Source organism: Aulonocara stuartgranti (genome assembly GCF_965226115.1).
Source record: "Aulonocara stuartgranti genome assembly, chromosome: 15".
NCBI lineage: Eukaryota > Metazoa > Chordata > Actinopteri > Cichliformes > Cichlidae > Aulonocara > Aulonocara stuartgranti.
The window spans coordinates 18,367,242-18,385,125 of record NC_138951.1 but is presented as its reverse complement, the minus strand read 5'-3'; the positions used below and the strand labels follow the sequence as shown (position 1 = coordinate 18,385,125).

The 17,884-nt window shown below is 40.6% G+C and overlaps 2 protein-coding genes across 6 annotated transcripts; one reads left to right on the top strand and one right to left on the bottom strand.

Annotated features, from left to right (window-relative positions):
* Positions 1–743: 743 nt before the first annotated feature.
* nup43 (nucleoporin 43) lies at positions 744–5,034 on the bottom strand. Its single transcript, XM_082505902.1, has 8 exons — positions 4,798–5,034; positions 4,346–4,468; positions 4,010–4,087; positions 2,458–2,620; positions 2,237–2,372; positions 1,984–2,135; positions 1,764–1,880; positions 744–1,250 (listed from the first exon to the last, which is right to left on the bottom strand). Exons 1-8 carry the CDS (start codon positions 4,915–4,917, stop codon positions 1,021–1,023), a joined length of 1,119 nt encoding a protein of 372 aa, XP_082362028.1. The 5' UTR covers positions 4,918–5,034; the 3' UTR covers positions 744–1,020.
* A 641-nt stretch (positions 5,035–5,675) lies between these two features.
* pcmt (protein-L-isoaspartate (D-aspartate) O-methyltransferase) lies at positions 5,676–16,604 on the top strand. Of its 5 annotated transcripts, none has more exons than XM_082505904.1 (8): positions 5,676–6,037; positions 12,160–12,264; positions 12,356–12,387; positions 13,134–13,238; positions 13,433–13,553; positions 14,598–14,683; positions 14,890–15,117; positions 15,594–16,604. In XM_082505904.1, the coding sequence occupies exons 1-7, from the start codon at positions 5,800–5,802 to the stop codon at positions 15,067–15,069; spliced, it is 867 nt and encodes a 288-aa protein (XP_082362030.1). In that variant the 5' UTR covers positions 5,676–5,799; the 3' UTR covers positions 15,070–15,117; positions 15,594–16,604. The 5 variants fall into 5 exon arrangements, with proteins under 5 accessions (XP_082362030.1, XP_082362029.1, XP_082362032.1 ...); XM_082505903.1 differs by having other exon boundaries at positions 5,690–6,037; positions 14,890–15,059; XM_082505906.1 differs by having other exon boundaries at positions 5,724–5,980.
* The last annotated feature ends 1,280 nt before the right edge of the window (positions 16,605–17,884 follow it).

Genomic DNA, 17,884 nt, shown 5'->3' with positions numbered 1-17,884 from the left:
TCCGTTTTCCAAAATAAAATTTCGTTAACGTAAAAGAGCTTTTTTTTCTTCAATTGAGTTTAATTTCCCAGTGTATGGAAGTTCGTTTAAACCACTGAAGAAAAAAGCCTGTAAGTCAAAATTTCGCGTTATTATCTTGAAATTTAGATTTAATAACTTGACTTATTGATTACTGACGCCAAATTTCGATACTTATCAATAGATTAAAATTTTTAGATACGCAACTCGAAATTCTGAGATAATCACTCCAAATATCATGGCATTATCTATTTATTTATTATAACTAAGTAATTATTTATCGATTTTGCTTTTTGTTTGTTTCTTTTAGGTTTAGTACGTTTTTATTGGCTTGGGTATTCGTTTGAGGTTTCCTTTTATTTTAGCACAGGGGTACTTGACATGGGAAAGATTTAAGATGGCCTGAAAACCCATTGCAATACACACACAACATTCTGCAAATAAATTTTGGAGCCATGTAAAAATAGTTTTAGTAACCCTTAATTTAGGAGTGTTAAATATAGTGAGCCAGCAAAAGACAACCGAGTCTACTGGACACCTTTGGAAGATGTGAAGGAGGGCATACATTTCGGACTTAACTATATTTTCATAAATTTTAAATACATATTTGAGTAGGAACTTTAACTTTTAAAGCAGGCCTGGAAATAGCCCTGGGAAAACAGTAATCTAGATGCTGAGATAGAGCTGAAGTTGATCTTCTAAGAAGGTAATGAAAAGATGAGTGATTAACTTTCAATTTCTGTATTTATTAATAAATGGAAAAGAGAGAAAACAGCTCAAATGAGTCTTGAAACATTTCTATTAAGTATTTTTATTTTATAACTGTATTAAACGTCATCTGTACAAAAACCATTGTTGGGTTGAACTATTCTGCCCGTGATGAAAAAGACAAATAAACAAATAAAGCTAACAGTCCAGTATTTTACACCTCCTGTATGACCCTCAAGCTGACACCAAATGAACATCTTCATCCACATCCACTCTGAGGCACTAACATCGCTTTTAAACCGGGACCTGTCTGTTGACAAAAATAGCCTCTCCATCAGTGCCGCACACGAGACACGGACCGAGCACGTCCAGGCTGTTGACAGACAGCGTCTGGCTGGGCAGCATGTGAGTCGTCTCCAGGCGGCCTTTGCTGGAGTCTCCACTTAGCCAGGCGCTGATCAGGGGCTGCTTTCCTCCGGCTGGAGCCATTGCACTGCGGGAGACCATGCTGCTGTTTCTGCCCCCTAAAAATACAAAAACACTTATTACATTATGAACATAGAGGAATTAATACTATACTATATTTTATTGAGGAATAGTTTCCCAAGGAAATTTACAGGCCAACTTGTTAACTCCTGGCTGATTGAGTGTGAGACAGTGAACAGTACTAGGTGTAACTCTTGCCATTTTTACAGGTGTTCCACAAGGATCTATTCTTGGTCCTCTTTTATTTGCTCTGTACATAAACGACAAAGCAAAATGGGATGTCTACCAGCCTAAAGGTTGATGGTTCAGTCCCTGGCTACTCCAGTTTGCATGCTGAAGTATCCTTGGGCAAGATACCGAACCGTGAATTGCCCCCGATGTACCAATTGGAGTGTGTGTGTGTGCACAAATATTAGACAAGGTGCTTAGGTATAGGAAAAAGGCACATGTATGGATGTGTCTGTGTGATTCAAAAAGTCATTCTGAAGGAAATTAAATTAGTTGGAAAATAGTGTAAAAACAATCATATTTATGCCATAAAACTGACTTGCCTTGTAAGAAGGAAGGCATGTCTGAATGGGAGGATGTCTCCCAGTGCAGCAGCGAGCCATCCTCTGAACATGTGAACAGGTGATCTGGGTTGGTTGGGTGGAAGTGGACCTCCCACACTGTCAGGAAAACCAAAGACATACGTATGAAACCATTATTTACACGCACAACATCTTTTAAATTTCAGTTTTAATACATCTTCCCACAATAAGCCGACTTTACTTTCAGCTGTGTGTGCCTCCATCAGTGAGAAGGGTGTGTTGCCTTGTCTCACATCCCACACACAGAGCATGCCATCCTGGCCTCCTGTGGCCACGATGTGCTGCTGGTTCGGATGTCTGTCCACGCAGTGTAAAGGAACTCGATCCCCTGACCTGGATGAACAGAAACCAACTCATCAGACTTGCTTATAATTGAAATAAACAGGAAGGAGAAAACAAAAAACTTTTAAGAATGCATTTTTTAGAGCTCTTACAGGGACAGAATCTGTGACGGTGAGTTGCTTTGCTGTCTGAAGTCCCACAGTTTGAGCTGACCGATTGAGTTCACCGTCAAAATCTCTGTGGTCCTCAGATAAGTCACCGCATGGATTGTGCTGCTGTCGGCATTCTCTATCAAAGGTTAAACAGTCCAAGAAAGATCTTAGTTTCAACTTGTTTCACACAACTTAAAAATAACTCTGCTTCTTGAGCTCACCGATGACTCGAACCACTCCCTCCTGGTCAGCTCTGAAGACGACGATCCTGCCATCTTCACCCACTGTAACAATCTCCGGGCTGCTGCAGACGACGCCGGTGCAGGGGGCGTTGTCACAGGGATAACGATGTGCTCTCGCCCAGAGCTGAGACACTGAAATGGTCTGTAGGCAAGAGAATTGAAATGAAGTGAATCCAATGAATCCAATCCCACTGAGCAGTCTCTCATTCCCCTCCTGAATAAGGCTTCACTAAAACCTATTATAATTTAGTTTGATGACACGGCGGAGGTTCTCACCATATGTAAGGAGTTATAGCTGTACCACTGTAGTTTCTTGGTTGAATCTTTGTGTTTAGTATTTTACACACAAATGTCTGGTTGCATACTTTTATTGTGAAGACGCTGACGAAAGTCTACACTTTGTTATCTCTAGTCAAGGGTTAAGAGTGAGGTCCAGTTCAGTTTACTGGTCTATTCTGGTTCGTTACAACATATTCCTGTTTTGCACAAGACCGACTTTAAAGATCATTACAAAGCAATTATACAACAGTTTTAATTTCCTGATATTTTAGTTTAAATATATTTCGTTTAAAAATAAAAGCTCAGAGTAGAATCACTGCTGCTTTGTGTCGATCTGATCAGGATCATTTCGGAGGTTTTCGCGGCACGCACGACCGGGAGGGGACCCTGGGATAGACCCAAAACCCGCGGGCCGCTTTGTTAGGTACACCTGTTCAAGCGCTCGCTACAACAAAAAGATTTAACCTGCCAGTCGCATGGCTGCAACTCAGTGCATGTATGTAATCATGGTCACGACGACCTCCTGAAGTTCAAACTGATTATCAGAAAGGGAAAGAAAGGTGATTTAAGTTACTTTAACATGGCGTGGTTGTCATGGTGTCAGACAGGCTAGTTTGAATATTTCAGAAACTGCTGGTCTACTGGCATTTTCCTACACAACCATCTCTAGGGTTTAAAGAGTATGGTCTTAAAAAGATAAAATGTCCAGTGAATTACTGTCAGCTGAAGACAGGAAACCGAGGCTACAGTACACATGGGCTCAACAAAACTGGGCAACAGAGGACTGGGAAAAACATCACCTATTCTGATGAGTCTCAATTTTGGCTGCAGCATGCACAAGTTAAGGTCAGAATTTGGTGTAAAGAATGCAAAAGCAGACAGAGCCATCCTTCCTTGTATCAACAGGTCAAGCTGCTGGCTGAGTAATGGTCTCCAAAGTCACCAGATCTCAACTCAATGATACAAGAGAATTAGATCATGGATGGCCAGCTTGGAGTCAGCAAGGTGTGTATTAACAAATAGACTATTAAGTGTATCCCACCTGCACCAGGAGTACCTCAGGATCCACTAAGAGGAACTCAAAAGCACTGGTAGAGAAGAACACATTTGAAATAACATGCTTAGCATGTTTCCTCCACTATCCAATATTGGATCATTTGAAGATGATGGATGGATTGGCTTTCTTCAATCTGGAGAACAAAGGTCATATCAAGCTCAACACGAGGCATCCATAAAACATGACATACAGCACCTGGCTGTTCTGGTGGTGTCGAAAGATGGTGACGGCTCCTGTTGATGATGCTGTGACTATTCTGTCCTGGTCCAAAAACTGCAAATACATGAAGGAAAACGGATCAGCCTTATTGTTGAAGTTGTTAGTCCCACAAATGGGAAGGATAAGACTAAATGTTCTGCAAAAATAAAAAGGTATTTTTATATACATGAGCGTGGTTTTAGTAAGACTAAGACATCACAATAAAAGCCTAAAACAGTGATTTGAGTGCAAAGTAAAAAATAAAACGATTCACAACACCACAGCAGTTTTTAGACCTGGCTAATGAGCTACACATCGCAGTGAGTGGCTTACCTGGAGGTCAAGAACATCTCCATCATGCTTGTGTTCACATAAAAGCTGCGGGTCTCCTTCAAACCCATCTTCCATACCAGTGCTTAAATTACTCCCAATGGACCAAATAGAAATCCTGTTGTCCTGTGTGAGACACATTTGAGCTGGCTAAGTTAAATTTGAACACGTCTTAGTCATTATAGATAACTGGCACGTATCAGTAAGTATCCTACTGTCTCCGTGAATTTGGAAAAATACCTGCCTTACTGTTGGAAAAAAAATGTTCATCTATTACATTTATGTGGAGAAAGATGGCCGATATGTCACATTGTTGTTTATTACATGTCTTAAATTGTACTCTTATCGTCACAGCGTTTACAAGTCAGCCAAAGAGCAAAACACTTAAAATTCCGTTATTTTGCAAAGAAGTTTGGCGGGAGGTCCATTTTTTTTTAAAGTGTCAACATGCCAACCTCGTTGTCCCATGAGCCCGTCGCAAAGATTTCTGGCAGTTGCAGATCCGAATGTGACACTGGCCGCCATTTCGTTTTGCTGATTTTCTGGGATACGTATTTAGCGTTTATACTCTCCATGGAACCAGATTCCTGCGTAAAATTAACGATCAACTACTGATGTTAGCTTAGCAATCATGGGTAAAACCAGAGCAAGGTACGCGCCTGCTGTCAAAGAACTAATTGACCGGAGAACTGCTACTCTTTGTATATCCGGTCTCATAGGGGGCGCTGGCGAGATGTTTCAGAACAAATGGGGCTCTAAGAAGCTCTAAATAAAAATGTAAATTTCGTTGGGTAAGCATTTTTCTTCTGGCAGACTTCATCATATTAGAGAGGATTAAAATGATAATTATGTCTATTGCAATAAAATGTTCTTCTGTAAGTTTTAGGGATTTCAAAGGTCTGTGAGCTACATTGCAGGTAGCTGCCATTTTGACTCCAGGCATGATAGTTTCCCTAAGAAATTCCAAACAGCATTAAAAAATATTTTATTTATTTTGAAAATATTATCGATGCGTATTTGCAAAAAATAGAAAAATATCTCCGCATTATTGTCTGGAAGAAGAGGTACATTCTTATTGTATCTAATTAGCCAATCAGCTCATTTGTGTACAAAGGTTTTATTTCGAAGGGGAAGAGTTGTCTTAGATCATCTCTGGCACCTACTAAGTCGTATGTAACTACGGTAACCCAGTGAGACCAAATTCAGCGTTTCTCACATTGTTTGCCATTTCCCGCCACCTAGCGGCCGCTACCTGTCCTAACTGCGGCAAATCTGCGTTAAGCACAGTGCGGAATGTGGCTTTGCCCTTGCATCAAACACCGTGCTTGGACACATATCTTATAAAACAGATCAACTTTTATGAATTAAAGGGTAGTGCTGTGTGTGTGGTGGGGTGTGTCTGAAAGGGGGACTCGCCGTAAACAAAACAACAAAAAAAAATAATAAAAATCAATCGGATGGCCGGTGACGTATCCGCCGCTCCGCCGTCCGCTCTGGAGGTTGTCAGCTTCATCGGCAAAACGGTCGGCGCAGGCGCGGCACTGACAGCTGCTGTCTACTTACTCCGCAAAGTCTGCTTAATAATGGCCTGGAAATCAGGAGGAGCCAGCCACGCAGAGCTCGTCAACAACCTCCGCAGTGAGTCTGCATGTTTTTCTAAAAAAAGCGGCGGCGGTGGCAGCGACGCTTTTGCAGGTGCGTCGCCTGTAAATGGTTTAGTTTGGACGTTTAAGGTTAGCACAGAAGCTGGCTGGTTGCTAAGCTATGTGGTATGTTGTTGTTGACCTAGCAGCAACTCTCTCCACCCCTTTCCCAATTCACGCAAGGTAAAGATGCATCCCTTGCTGCGTTTGCAAATAACCAAGCCAACTCTTAACACTCAAATGACCTCTCCTTTGTTTGCAGTCAAGGGATTTTTGTGCAGCTAGAGCTTTTCGGCGAAGGTAGCTTAGCCTGCTAGCTCTATGTGCGTCATTTGGGACGCTGAAAGCCAAACGGCAGCGGCCCTGCCCACATCCACTAACGGCTGCCCGTGTGTCGTCCACTTTCACGCTGAATTGCAGTGACAGCTATGCATGCAAAAGCTCAGTTCGTATCGGTGGGTGAGTGAAAATGGCAGCTTGCTGTGTCACAGCTGCGGTGGGAGCAGTGACTCAGTGCTACTACGATCGATCCCATCAATCCCACATGGTTCAATCATGCTGTCATGAGGTAGCGCGAAACTTAGTCACTGACAGCTCTGCGCAGGCATGTTTCCCACATGCATTTCTGTAGACCAGAGAGTCCACTTCTGGTATAAGGTTATCTCCCAGGGCTATTTATAAGCTTTGCAGCTCAGCATATCATTACAAGCTTTAAGCTTTTGGCCGAAAGCTCTGTGGTTTGGGCCTTGCAGGGGAAATGTGCTTCACAAAGGAACAGTAAACCAGGGGTTTTCTGACTCCAAACAGTCGTTCTGGGGTTGTTTAATACAAGTTTGTGCATGTTTCTTTTATTTGGTTATTAGTAGCAATATCGTTGAAAAATATTTTTTTAATCACGACCCTGGTAACTTTCCTTTGATGGATGGCCAAAACGTCTTTGGGTTTTTATTTGTAATATGCAGGGAAAAAACGGTAAACACGACTACAACAAAACTGATAACAGGAAAGGGGGAAGCAATTATACCAAGTGTGCAAAACGCGCAGAAGTGCTAAAGTAGCAGCTGAGATATGGTCAGTTTAGAGTGTAGATGAGACAGAAAAAGAGAAAAACCCATGAAACATCAACAAAATAAATAATATAATAGGTTAGAGATGGCACAATACCACTTTTTTATGTCCGATACCGATACCGATATCATAAATTTGGATATCTGCCGATACCGATATGAATCCGATATAGTGTTTTTTAATCAACAAAACTGTTTTTTTTTTAAATATCTTGCTGCATTTTGTATAAGTTCATACTCAAGTTTAAAACAACAACTACACTAAAGCTATTCTGTTATACCTGTATGCAAAAAAAAATATTTCATAGTTCAGCAATACTGATCAATCTAATAAACTTAAACCTACACCATCCTCCCTATTCTGGTATTTTAAAGAGTACTTAGCATAAATATTAAGCAACCTAACTAATAGGGTTCCAACTCCCAGCAACAACAAAAATAAATAAATAAAAAATAGGGAACCACCCCTCACGCTCCACCTCATGATGCTTAATTGACGTAATCAACCTTAATTTGATGCAGTGTGGAAAAAAATGCACAGAAATCAATTATTTTTCAAGAAATATTAAATAGATTCAACATCTTTCTTCAACAAAATTGCAGACTGCACAGATGGTACCTTCCCAAAGGAAAAAGTACTATAGCTTACTAGGGTATATATATTAGACTTAATAGTTACTATATACAGTAATTGACTTCTATTCATTTTACATCAAATTAAAACTTTGGGTGTCAGATAATTATTTATTAAAAGCTTGACATTTTAAATGAGAATAAGAAAGAAAAGTATGTCTTTGTGCCCCCTTTTCCCTGTTAATGCCCTATCGGCCCCCCTGGCTAAACTTTGCTAGATCCGCCCCTGCACAGTTACCAGCGTCAGCTACGTAGAAAAAGATCCTTGAGTAGAAAGTAATATTAAATAAATTCTAACAACAGCTGATCAAGCTTAAACGTGCTGCTGTTGTTCAGCCGCTGGTTTCCTCTTTCTGGTGCAAAGTGGGCCAAAAGCAAACCAGAGAGACAGACTCGGGACAGAAAAGCCGATCAGCTGATCGTTAAGCAGTTTCATGATTGAAGTAGCAGCCGGAGAGGCAGTCGCTTGTTAAGCTTAACGCAGGAATGCTTTACAAACATTTAGAGATGGACTTACACACTTGCTTTACTTCTCTCGGGAAAACTTTGTCGGAGATGAAATGCCAGGTTGCTAGCGAAGCTCCAAATGCTATCCAGACCACCGACAGGTCCCGCATGCCACAGCCGCTCTATCACGTGATGCATACTGCTCCGAAGTGCTAACATTCTGAGGTGAGTTACGGCGTGTTGCAAGTTTTGTGAGGTGCTTTCGTGATATTTAATGGATCGGATTACATTTTTTTATTTTTCTCCGATATCCGATCCAGTAATTTAGGTCAGTATCGGACCGATACGTAATATCGGATCGGTCCATCTCTATAATAGGTACAACAACATTAAAGCAGATAAAATAATAAAACAATTACAAAATAGATTAAATAATGAAGTAAATATTTAAAAAAAAGGCCCTGGTTAGATCATAAAATAGAAATAAATCTAGAAAAAGGAACAGACTAATCAGTGAATACAAATAAACTCATGCAGTGCTTAAAAAAAAAAATCAGCAGAATTGCACCCCTCCCAATCTGTGACCCTGATAAGGATAAGCCAAAGAGGATGGAAAATATTAGTTAAAATAAATGAAGTAAATAACATTAATGTCTATAAAGCATTCTCAGTGAAAAAGCCAGACAGAAAAGGACAATTTGAAGTTTTGAACACTTCCAGCTCCTCTTGTGTCAGTGTTATAAACTAAAAAAAATTTAGGCATGAGCAAATCAAATCCTAGTTAAAGAGACCGAAGCCGGTGCCAACATTTCTGAATCTGTAGGAACACCCCTGACATATTTCTGGGTTCATAAATGAGTCCACACAGCTTTCCATTACTCCATTATCTTTGCTGCAACAATGAAACCATTGTTTTATATATAAAAACACAAACAAACAATAAAATAAAATAAAAACTCAAATGAAAACTGACAAATTCATGAAAGGAAAACCTTTTCACGATTAAAACTACGCCCAATTAAAGGTTCATACTTGGGGGGAAAAAACCCCTACAACCTTTTAAGTAATTTTCTTTTCTTGAACTTTCATTTATTTGTTTTCAGTTGAATTAATTAATGTGAATTAAACTAAAAACGCCACAGGCTGCTGGGCAGTGGATTTGGGCTTTTATGGATGGAAACAAAGGACATAATTACTGCGGAACAGAAGAAGACGCGGTGATTTGTTTATTGCAATTGTCTTGTTTTAATAAGCTTTGGAAGCCAAAATTCTCATTAACATTAAATTTTGCTTACATGCCGAGCTCTAGCTGGACCTTTTCAAGCCTTAACCTCTGCAAAACCAAGCTTGTTGTCAAGAAAAACACCCAAATATTTGTAGCTCGACACCTTGATAAGTGTTGGTGGTGTGACTGTTGACCTTTTCGTAAAAAAATCATGTCTTTTCACTTTTGAAATGATCCAGCTCCTTACCTTCAAGAAGCCTGATGATAACTGAGTCATCAGCTAATTTTTTGTTTCTATAACTGCTGCAGGACTCATTATTGTACATGATGATAAGTTTCATTATTAACAAAAACTTGCACCTGGTGATATTAATATGGCTTTAGTCCATATTAATGGTGTTATGAATTTAACTGGGAACACTTACTGGAAATAGAAGCATAAAAAGCAACAACATATAAAAAGAGTCAGGATTACCTTACCTAACCAAAGTCTATGTACTTGCTTGTTATTTTGGGGTGTTTGCTGTAAAGAAAACGTTCCTTTTAATGATAATTACATCAAATTAACTGAATTAGCCTTAGCATTAAAACTCTTTTTTTAGTGAATCTGTACAAAAAATACATTTTGTATTAGTCTGGTGCAAACTGAAGTCAGCTCAGTGTAAAGTTTTACCTGTGTGGTCATTACTCGCTCCACTTAACTGGACACTGACCCATTTAGACACATGAATGGCTTGAAGTTAACCTGAGTTTGCGTAAGCTGCATTTAAGCAGGTCACACGCAGGACGCATGCTAATTCCTGAGTTCTTCATTGTCTCTGTCCTCCTGGTCAGCGCTCAGGACCGGTCAGAAGGTTATTGGTTTGATGCTGAATGACTCATTCATCTTTAAAGTTCAGCAACTAGTCCTGTGCTCTAGGAAATGTGAAGCATGCCTCTAAGTTGTTCACCTTGTGGGTTTTAATTTTAGAAACAGTGTGAAGTTGGAGTGTTTGCTTGGTGAATAATTAAGGATGGGAGGATCGTGGCTTGAAATGAGCCATTAGATATTAGTTGTAGATGTTCGCCTGGCAGCTTGTTTCTGTGTAATGTATCCTAAAGTGGCTCATGGATCAGAGGGTGAGGGGAGTTGGTGATGACAGCAGAGCCGGCTGTCGTTGGCTTTTTCCTGCCTCTGGCACTCACTGCTAAAGGATCCCGTTAGGAGGGATTATTGTGAAGACGCTTCTTCACGAAGCTTTTTTGTTTGTTTCTTTGGTGGCCTGTCTGTAAGCTTTGGTGTTTCTCTGCTGCACACATACTGGTCAGCACATATGGGTCACAGCCTGTGTTTAGGCTGCAATTTCTGCATTTTCTTCTTTGACAGTAGTCAAAAAAAATGCTTACTTTGATTTTCTTTGCTTTTTTATCGTCATCATGCACATTCTCATCTTCCTTCATCTTATCTTCCCCGAGAAGAAATGCTCAGTGCGTCATAGGAACTCTCCTTTCAGCTCAAGCTTATTGCAGCATAATTAAGGATTGGTTCAGGCTCCTCTGATCCAGCCCTAACTCTGTTTTGTCAAAAAGGAAAGCTTTAAGTCCAACCTTAAAAGTAAAGAAGGGTGTCTGTCTCTTGAAGCCAAAGTGGGAGCTCATATTGGAAGGCTCTGCCTCCCATTCTACTTTCAGAAACCAATGAAGGGGCCAATGAAGACAAGCTGATATGGGAGAAACATGACCTGTCTTTCTGGTCCTGGTTGGCTCTCATGTAACATGGTATATACTTTACCCCACTTCTTTCTTAAAAACAAGATCCAAGTTGAATTTTACTTAAATTTCACTTAAATTAGTTGAATTTTACTGAAAAATTTTCATAACCAGGGATGGAGATGGAGGGACCTGATTCGCTCAGGCAACACCTAAAAGGAGCAGCTGAAAGCATAAGAAAACATCATCTTACTTTTGCCTTGCAATTGTCACCTGGTTGTACAAACCCCAATGCAGAGGCTTTGGGTCCCACAGTGCGACAACCACAGTTTTCCCTGCTCTGACGTCTGTTTATAGCTAAACGGACGCAGTGAGCTGAGCCTTCACGTTGCACATTTCATCATGTAAACATTAATTTCTGCCTTAAAACACCAAATTAGAAAAATTTTCCCACGATGGCTCCAAACATCCAGACATGTGTGAGTGATCTTGGTGTTGACCAAAATAATTGTAATTTTGCCAGTAATCCTGATTTATTTCTTTACTTTTTTCTCCTGATCATCTTTGGTATATTTTTTGAAAAACACGATCATACATGCCTAATGGGTTGATAAAGCGTGTTTGTCTTCCATATAAACAAGGGTTTTTCTTCCCTCAAATTAAAATCACCAGACTGATAAGAATAATTGCTTAATTCACTTAAGCATGAAGCATGTGTTTATGCATCTTAATGGTCAGAAATAACAGAAAATACTCGTATTTCCCTGGAGTAAGGCAACACAGATGTTTTGCTTTAACTTTGTGTGGACTGCTTGTACTTAGATGTGTAGTCACCCCCTTGAAACTTTGTTCTGAGCCAGGAAGAATAATAAATACCTGATAAATTACTATACTTTACTGCAGTGATGCAAAAATATGAAAATCCAGTAGTTTGTTAGAGCAGTCCTGTTCATGATTTGGAAAAATGAGGCTATGTACTAGTAAAAGTAGTTTATTGTTGTGAATTTGCTGTCTCATATCTCTATATTGTGTCCTCCTTCATTCTTTTTGTCTGTCTGATTCTGCTGCGGGATTATGTAATATATATATACCTTGTTCTTTTTGCCTCCTCAGAAAATGGCATTATTAAATCTGACAAGGTCTACGAAGTCATGCTTGTCACAGACCGAGCACATTTCTCTAGGCTTCACCCTTACATGGACTCGCCGCAGTCAATAGGTACGTCTGCTTGTGTACTCGCTCGCGCATCGCCGCACGGAGATCTGAGATTCAAACTAACCAAACCTACTTCCTGTCTTTTAACCAAAAGGCTATCAAGCGACCATCAGCGCCCCACACATGGTAGGACTTTAAAGACTTTCAGACATTTCTGCTCCCTGTGAATCACAGCTTTGAATGGTTTTGTTGTTGTTATTGTGAAGCTTGGTCCCATTCAGTCATTCCTAATCATCTATTTTTAGTAGATAACAGTAGCAGTTAACCAAATCCTCACAGTTTTGTGCATTTGTGCTCATTGTTGGCATGTTTCAGTCGAGTAATAGAAGCTTAAAGTGGATCCGTTATGTTTTTCCTTATTTGCTGCTGTTGATGGCACGGGAGATGCCCATTAAACATGCCCAGGGTTTTCTTTTGTTTGTTTGTATTTATTCTACTTTTTGTTCTGGATGATGTCACAGAGAACGATGTTTCCCAGATGTTAGCTTTTTATTGAGGTTTTTGTTCATTTATTTTTATTGTTATTTATTTTTTTGCAGAACTAATCATTTACACTTGTAGTTCCCAGGAAGGTCGCGTGAAACTTTATGGCGTCTGTGGCAGTAAATCATGGCAGCAGCCTCTTATAGCCCTTTTCTATTAGTATCATCTCGACTTGGGAGAGGAGCTAAAACGGCTTGTTTCAGACAGAAGGAATCGTACAAAGCTACAAGAATAATAAATATAGAGCTGAGGATGAGCAGGATAGGTCCACTTTAAGCATGAAAAACTGAAACAAGCCTCACAGATGGCCTGCGCTGGGATTACCGTGTGTTAGCCTGTGCTGTGTGAGTGATGGGTTGAAATGCTATTGTCTCGTTTTGCCTCCCCAGCACGCCTATGCCCTGGAGCTTCTACATGACCAGTTGTATGAGGGAGCGAAGGCTCTGGACGTCGGCTCCGGCAGTGGGATCCTGTCGGTTTGCTTCGCACGAATGGTGAGCCACACACGCGACGGGTAAACACAAACGACTTCTCTTTGGTGGCATTGTTGATTAATTGAGCTGATTGATCCACTAATATGTCAACCAATCGATGAAAATCAATCAGATTGACTGCGTTGAACATTGTGAACGTCGTGATTGAACTGAGCGCGCCCCCCACACTCTCTTCATCCCTCTGCGCTTTACAGGTAGGTCCTAAAGGGAAAGTTATAGGAATCGATCACATCAAAGAGCTGGTAGATGATTCTATAAACAACGTGAAGAAAGATGACCCCAGTTTGATAACATCGGGCCGAGTCAAGCTAATAGGTAAGACATCGCGGATGAAAGCTTTATATCTTTGTTTTTTCAGCAGACGTTTGTGGGTTTTGAGGAAGGGCTGCTGCTTCCTTGATCCGACCGAACAGCAGACAGTTTAATGTTCCCCGGTGGAGAAAAAGGCAGCAGTCAGTAAACAGTGTGCAGCTCTAAATAATTGAGCAGTGAGGACTTTTACCTCCTCTGAAGGGGGGTTCAAGAGCAGTTCAGTGAGGGGATTAATAAGAGCAGTGATGCTTATTTTTTCATTTCTCTGTTTCGTCTTCCATTTCGTAAATCACTTTTTACTGTATGTGATTACAGGTGGTTGTCGGTTTTATTAATAGCAGTGCCTTTGTTGATTTATGTTTTCTTGGTCGCATTCTTTATCAGTTCTCTTTTGGATTCCTAATCGGTTTTCTGTGGTTAGGCCTCTGCAGGTTTTCACCATCAGCGCAGCTGTTTTGCTTTTACTCGGTCTGAAGAAATGGCATGCACATGATTCAGGTTTGCAGAAGCTGCTCTGCCATGAGTCTGATTTCATTGTTTTATGTTGCACAACTGTTGCCAGTTGCCAGCAGCGACTAGTGGAGTCTGATAGATGGGCAGCCTGGATTTCAGACCTTATTCTGAAATCTTTCTGTATTTAGTCTGTTAATAACGGCACATACGGGTAAAACAAAATACTCGCAACTGGGAGATAAAAAGAAGCAGACCAAAAAAAGATTTGTCTGCTGATTGATTAGGTAAAACACAACTAATGATATTTAATGGCAAAGTAAAATTAGAGACACCCTTTGAGTCTATAAATGTAAATAAACAAAAGCAATCTGTGATATGAAAGTAACTCCCAGCCCTAAAATACTGAAATATACTAATATTGAGATGCAGTTTTATCAGCATTACTCGGCTATTTCTGGCTTCTCAGATCAGGTAAATTGTTATAAATGTCAGATGCAGCATTGGCCAAGTAATGTGTCTCGTCCCACCCTGTGAGGACATCCATCAGTGTTTTCAGTGCGACAGCTTGTGACTGACGTTCTGCTGCTGTTTCAGTGGGAGACGGGCGATTGGGCTACACTGAGGAGGCGCCGTATGATGCCATCCACGTTGGCGCAGCTGCACCCACCGTTCCCCAAGCTGTGAGTGTCTCTGAATTCTGCTGAGCACATTGTTACCCTTTACTTTACAACAAAGGCTGGATACCTAAACTGTAAACCTGCTTCATATTTAATTTAGTGTGTTTTTATATCTGATCCAGTATGACTGTATCTAAATAGAATCCCTGGAATGTATTTTTAAAGCTGACTTGCTGTCCACCGCTGCCTCTCCCTTCTGCCTCCCTCAGCTTCTGGACCAGTTGAAGCCCGGCGGGCGGCTGATTCTGCCCGTAGGTCCGGCGGGGGGAAATCAGATGCTGGAGCAATATGACAAGATGGAGGATGGCAGCACCAAAATGAAGCCCTTGATGGGGGTGATTTATGTGCCTTTAACAGACAAAGACAAGCAGTGGTCCAGGTGGAAGTGACTTCCTTGTCCCTCTCCTTCCCCCTCTCTCCTTCTCACAGTGGCAAAGGTGAAATGGTGTGGCTTGGAGCAAGGCAATGGATCACAAGGGGCTGCATTTTGCTGCTTGTTGACATTTTTTTGCTTCTTCCATACCATACCAACTAGCTGCACGTTTCCTTCATCTTCTTTTAACCCCCGTAGCTCTAAATTGGTCTCAATAAAAGCTGCCTGATTAATGCACTCTGCTCTGTTTCAAACATGAGGGAATGAGCTGAAATCACAGCAGGTTGAAGGCACATGATTGGTTTCAGGAGCATGACTGCTTTGCCAATTTGGAAGCTTATTACCCAACTTCAACTCAACTACTTTATCTGATAATCTTTGAAAGATGAAAACAACTTTTCTAATGACGTTTTATCTTAACATGTTGCATGCGGTCTTCTCTTTTAACTCTGTTTGCATGACAGCAAGATTTCTGCTTGTTTTTCTTGCACCTTGCCTCAATTTTTGTGTGTTCTAATATTTAAAATGTGTTTCTCACAGGGATGAACTTTGAAGAGGAACGCAGTCCATAATCCACCTTTTAAGTTTGAACCTGGAGAAAACTTGGAATGGGTCGGACAGCCCTTGACATTTTGTTCAAAGCATAACAAACGTGCTCTTTTTTTGTTTGTTTGTTTGTTTGTTTAATTCTAACAACGGACTAGTTTCACATTTGATGACGGCCCCGAGGGGCTGCGAGGAAAGACTGCTTGACGCTCTGCACAGAAATATCGGAGAGAGATTTATTGTTTTTGTTTTCCAGGTCTGCATCCTTTTTGGTTTGTGTTCGTTTTAACCGCTGGATTTTTAGTTTTTTCTTTGTTTTTTCTTTTTGTGGTTTCACCATTTGATTTGCAGTCAAACATTTTTCACAGCATTACATTTCAGCAGCATCAAAGCTGAATGCAGGAGGAACCCCAGAAAACCAAGACGAAGAACGCCTGAGCCTGTTAGATAAATCACCTAGCTACAGTCTGTGTGTGTGTGGATCATAAAAACTGTAGACTTCTCTGCTAAAGTATCAGCTTTCTTCCCGTGGCATCAGTGTTAAGAACACAAACACACACATAAATTAACACACAAAGCCTGATGTAAACCCCCACCACACACACACACACACACACACATCCTGTTTTCATGTGCAGCACGTAAAATAAGTATCGGATCGTACCGAACATACTCCGAAGGGAGCAGAGCACTAATGACACCGACACATACGCACGCACATACAGGCTGTGCTTTCCACTTTGATGTGTTGCTTTCTGCCGCTGGTTTCCATTAACAATTTGTGCAGGCTCCTCTGGTGACTGACACTAAATGGGGAAAGTCACTGCTTTGCCAAAATAAACTCCAACAATATAAAGCAAATGAATGTCTGTTTTCTTGATGAAAAAAAAAAAATCATGAAATGAAAAAAAAAGCACATTTTATTTTGGGTGATCTGAGTGATGGATTATATTTGGCTTTCACAGTTGCTGGAATGGCATAAAAATAAAGAGATGCTTATGTTTTTGTCTGCCTTTTGTTATTGAATCTGTTTTGTACAAGTCTTATTTGCACTTGCTAGACACAGTGTTAGGTACACCTTACTAATCCTGGGTTTTCCTTCAGAGATAACTTAATTCTTTGGATTCAACGAGGTGCTGGAAACACTAATCAAAGATTTTAAACTGATAGCATCGCACGGTCACGCATCCATGGTGTGAATCACCTGTTTCACCACATATCAAAGGTGTTCTATTGGATTAGGAACTGGTGACTATTGAGGACATGCAAATCATGTTCAAGAAACCAGTTTGAGATGATTTGTGACACGGTGTGTTATTCTGCTTGAAGGAGGTGGTTCAAAGGGATGAAGATGATCACAAACCATATTCGGGTATGCTGTGGTGTTTGAATAGAAGAACCTTAATAGAAGAAAACATCTTCAACATCATTACGCCACCACCAGCAGCCTGAAGCTTTGATACGAGGCAGGATAGAGCCATGCTTTCATTCAAATGTGACGGCAGTAATCAAGACTCATCACATCTATTCAATACGATTTATTCATAGAGCGCCAAATCACAACAACAGTTGCCTCAAGGCACTTTATATTGTAAGGTAGACCCTACAATATTACATAAAGCACTGGTGAGCATCAGGTATGCTTTTAGAGTATTCTATTGACTAATTGTGATGAGTCTCTGCCAACTGTAGCATCAGTTTTCTGTTCTTAGCTGACAGTAGTGGCACCCAGAATGGTCTGCTGATATAGTCCATTTGCTTCAATGTGTGATTCAGAGATACCGGGGGTGTAATGAGTGGTTATTGGAGTTGCTATTGCCTTCTTTTCAGGTCAAAGCAGTCTGGCCATTCTCTGATATCACAATGCATTTCTACCCAGAGAATTGCTGCTCACTGGATAGTTTGTTTTTCAGACCATTCTCTAAACCCTAGAGATGGTGGTTTGGGGAAACTCCCAGATCAGCAGTTCCTGAAATACTTGGATGAGCCCATCAGTCACCAGCAAACATGCTACATTCAAAGTCACTTTAATGGCCTTTCTTCCCCGTTGTGATGCTCAGTTTGAACCTCAGAAGTGTTGTCCTGACCACATCAAAATTCCTAAATCCACTGAGTTGCTTGCAGTGATTGGCTGATTTGCAATAAGGAGCAGCTGAACAGGTGTACCTAATAACGGAGCAGATGAGTGAGTAAGTTGGTACTAAATCTAGAATCAGTTCCATGTACAGCCACAATAGAAGACACAAAATGGCTGGGCATACCTCGATAGAAAAAAAAGATTAACA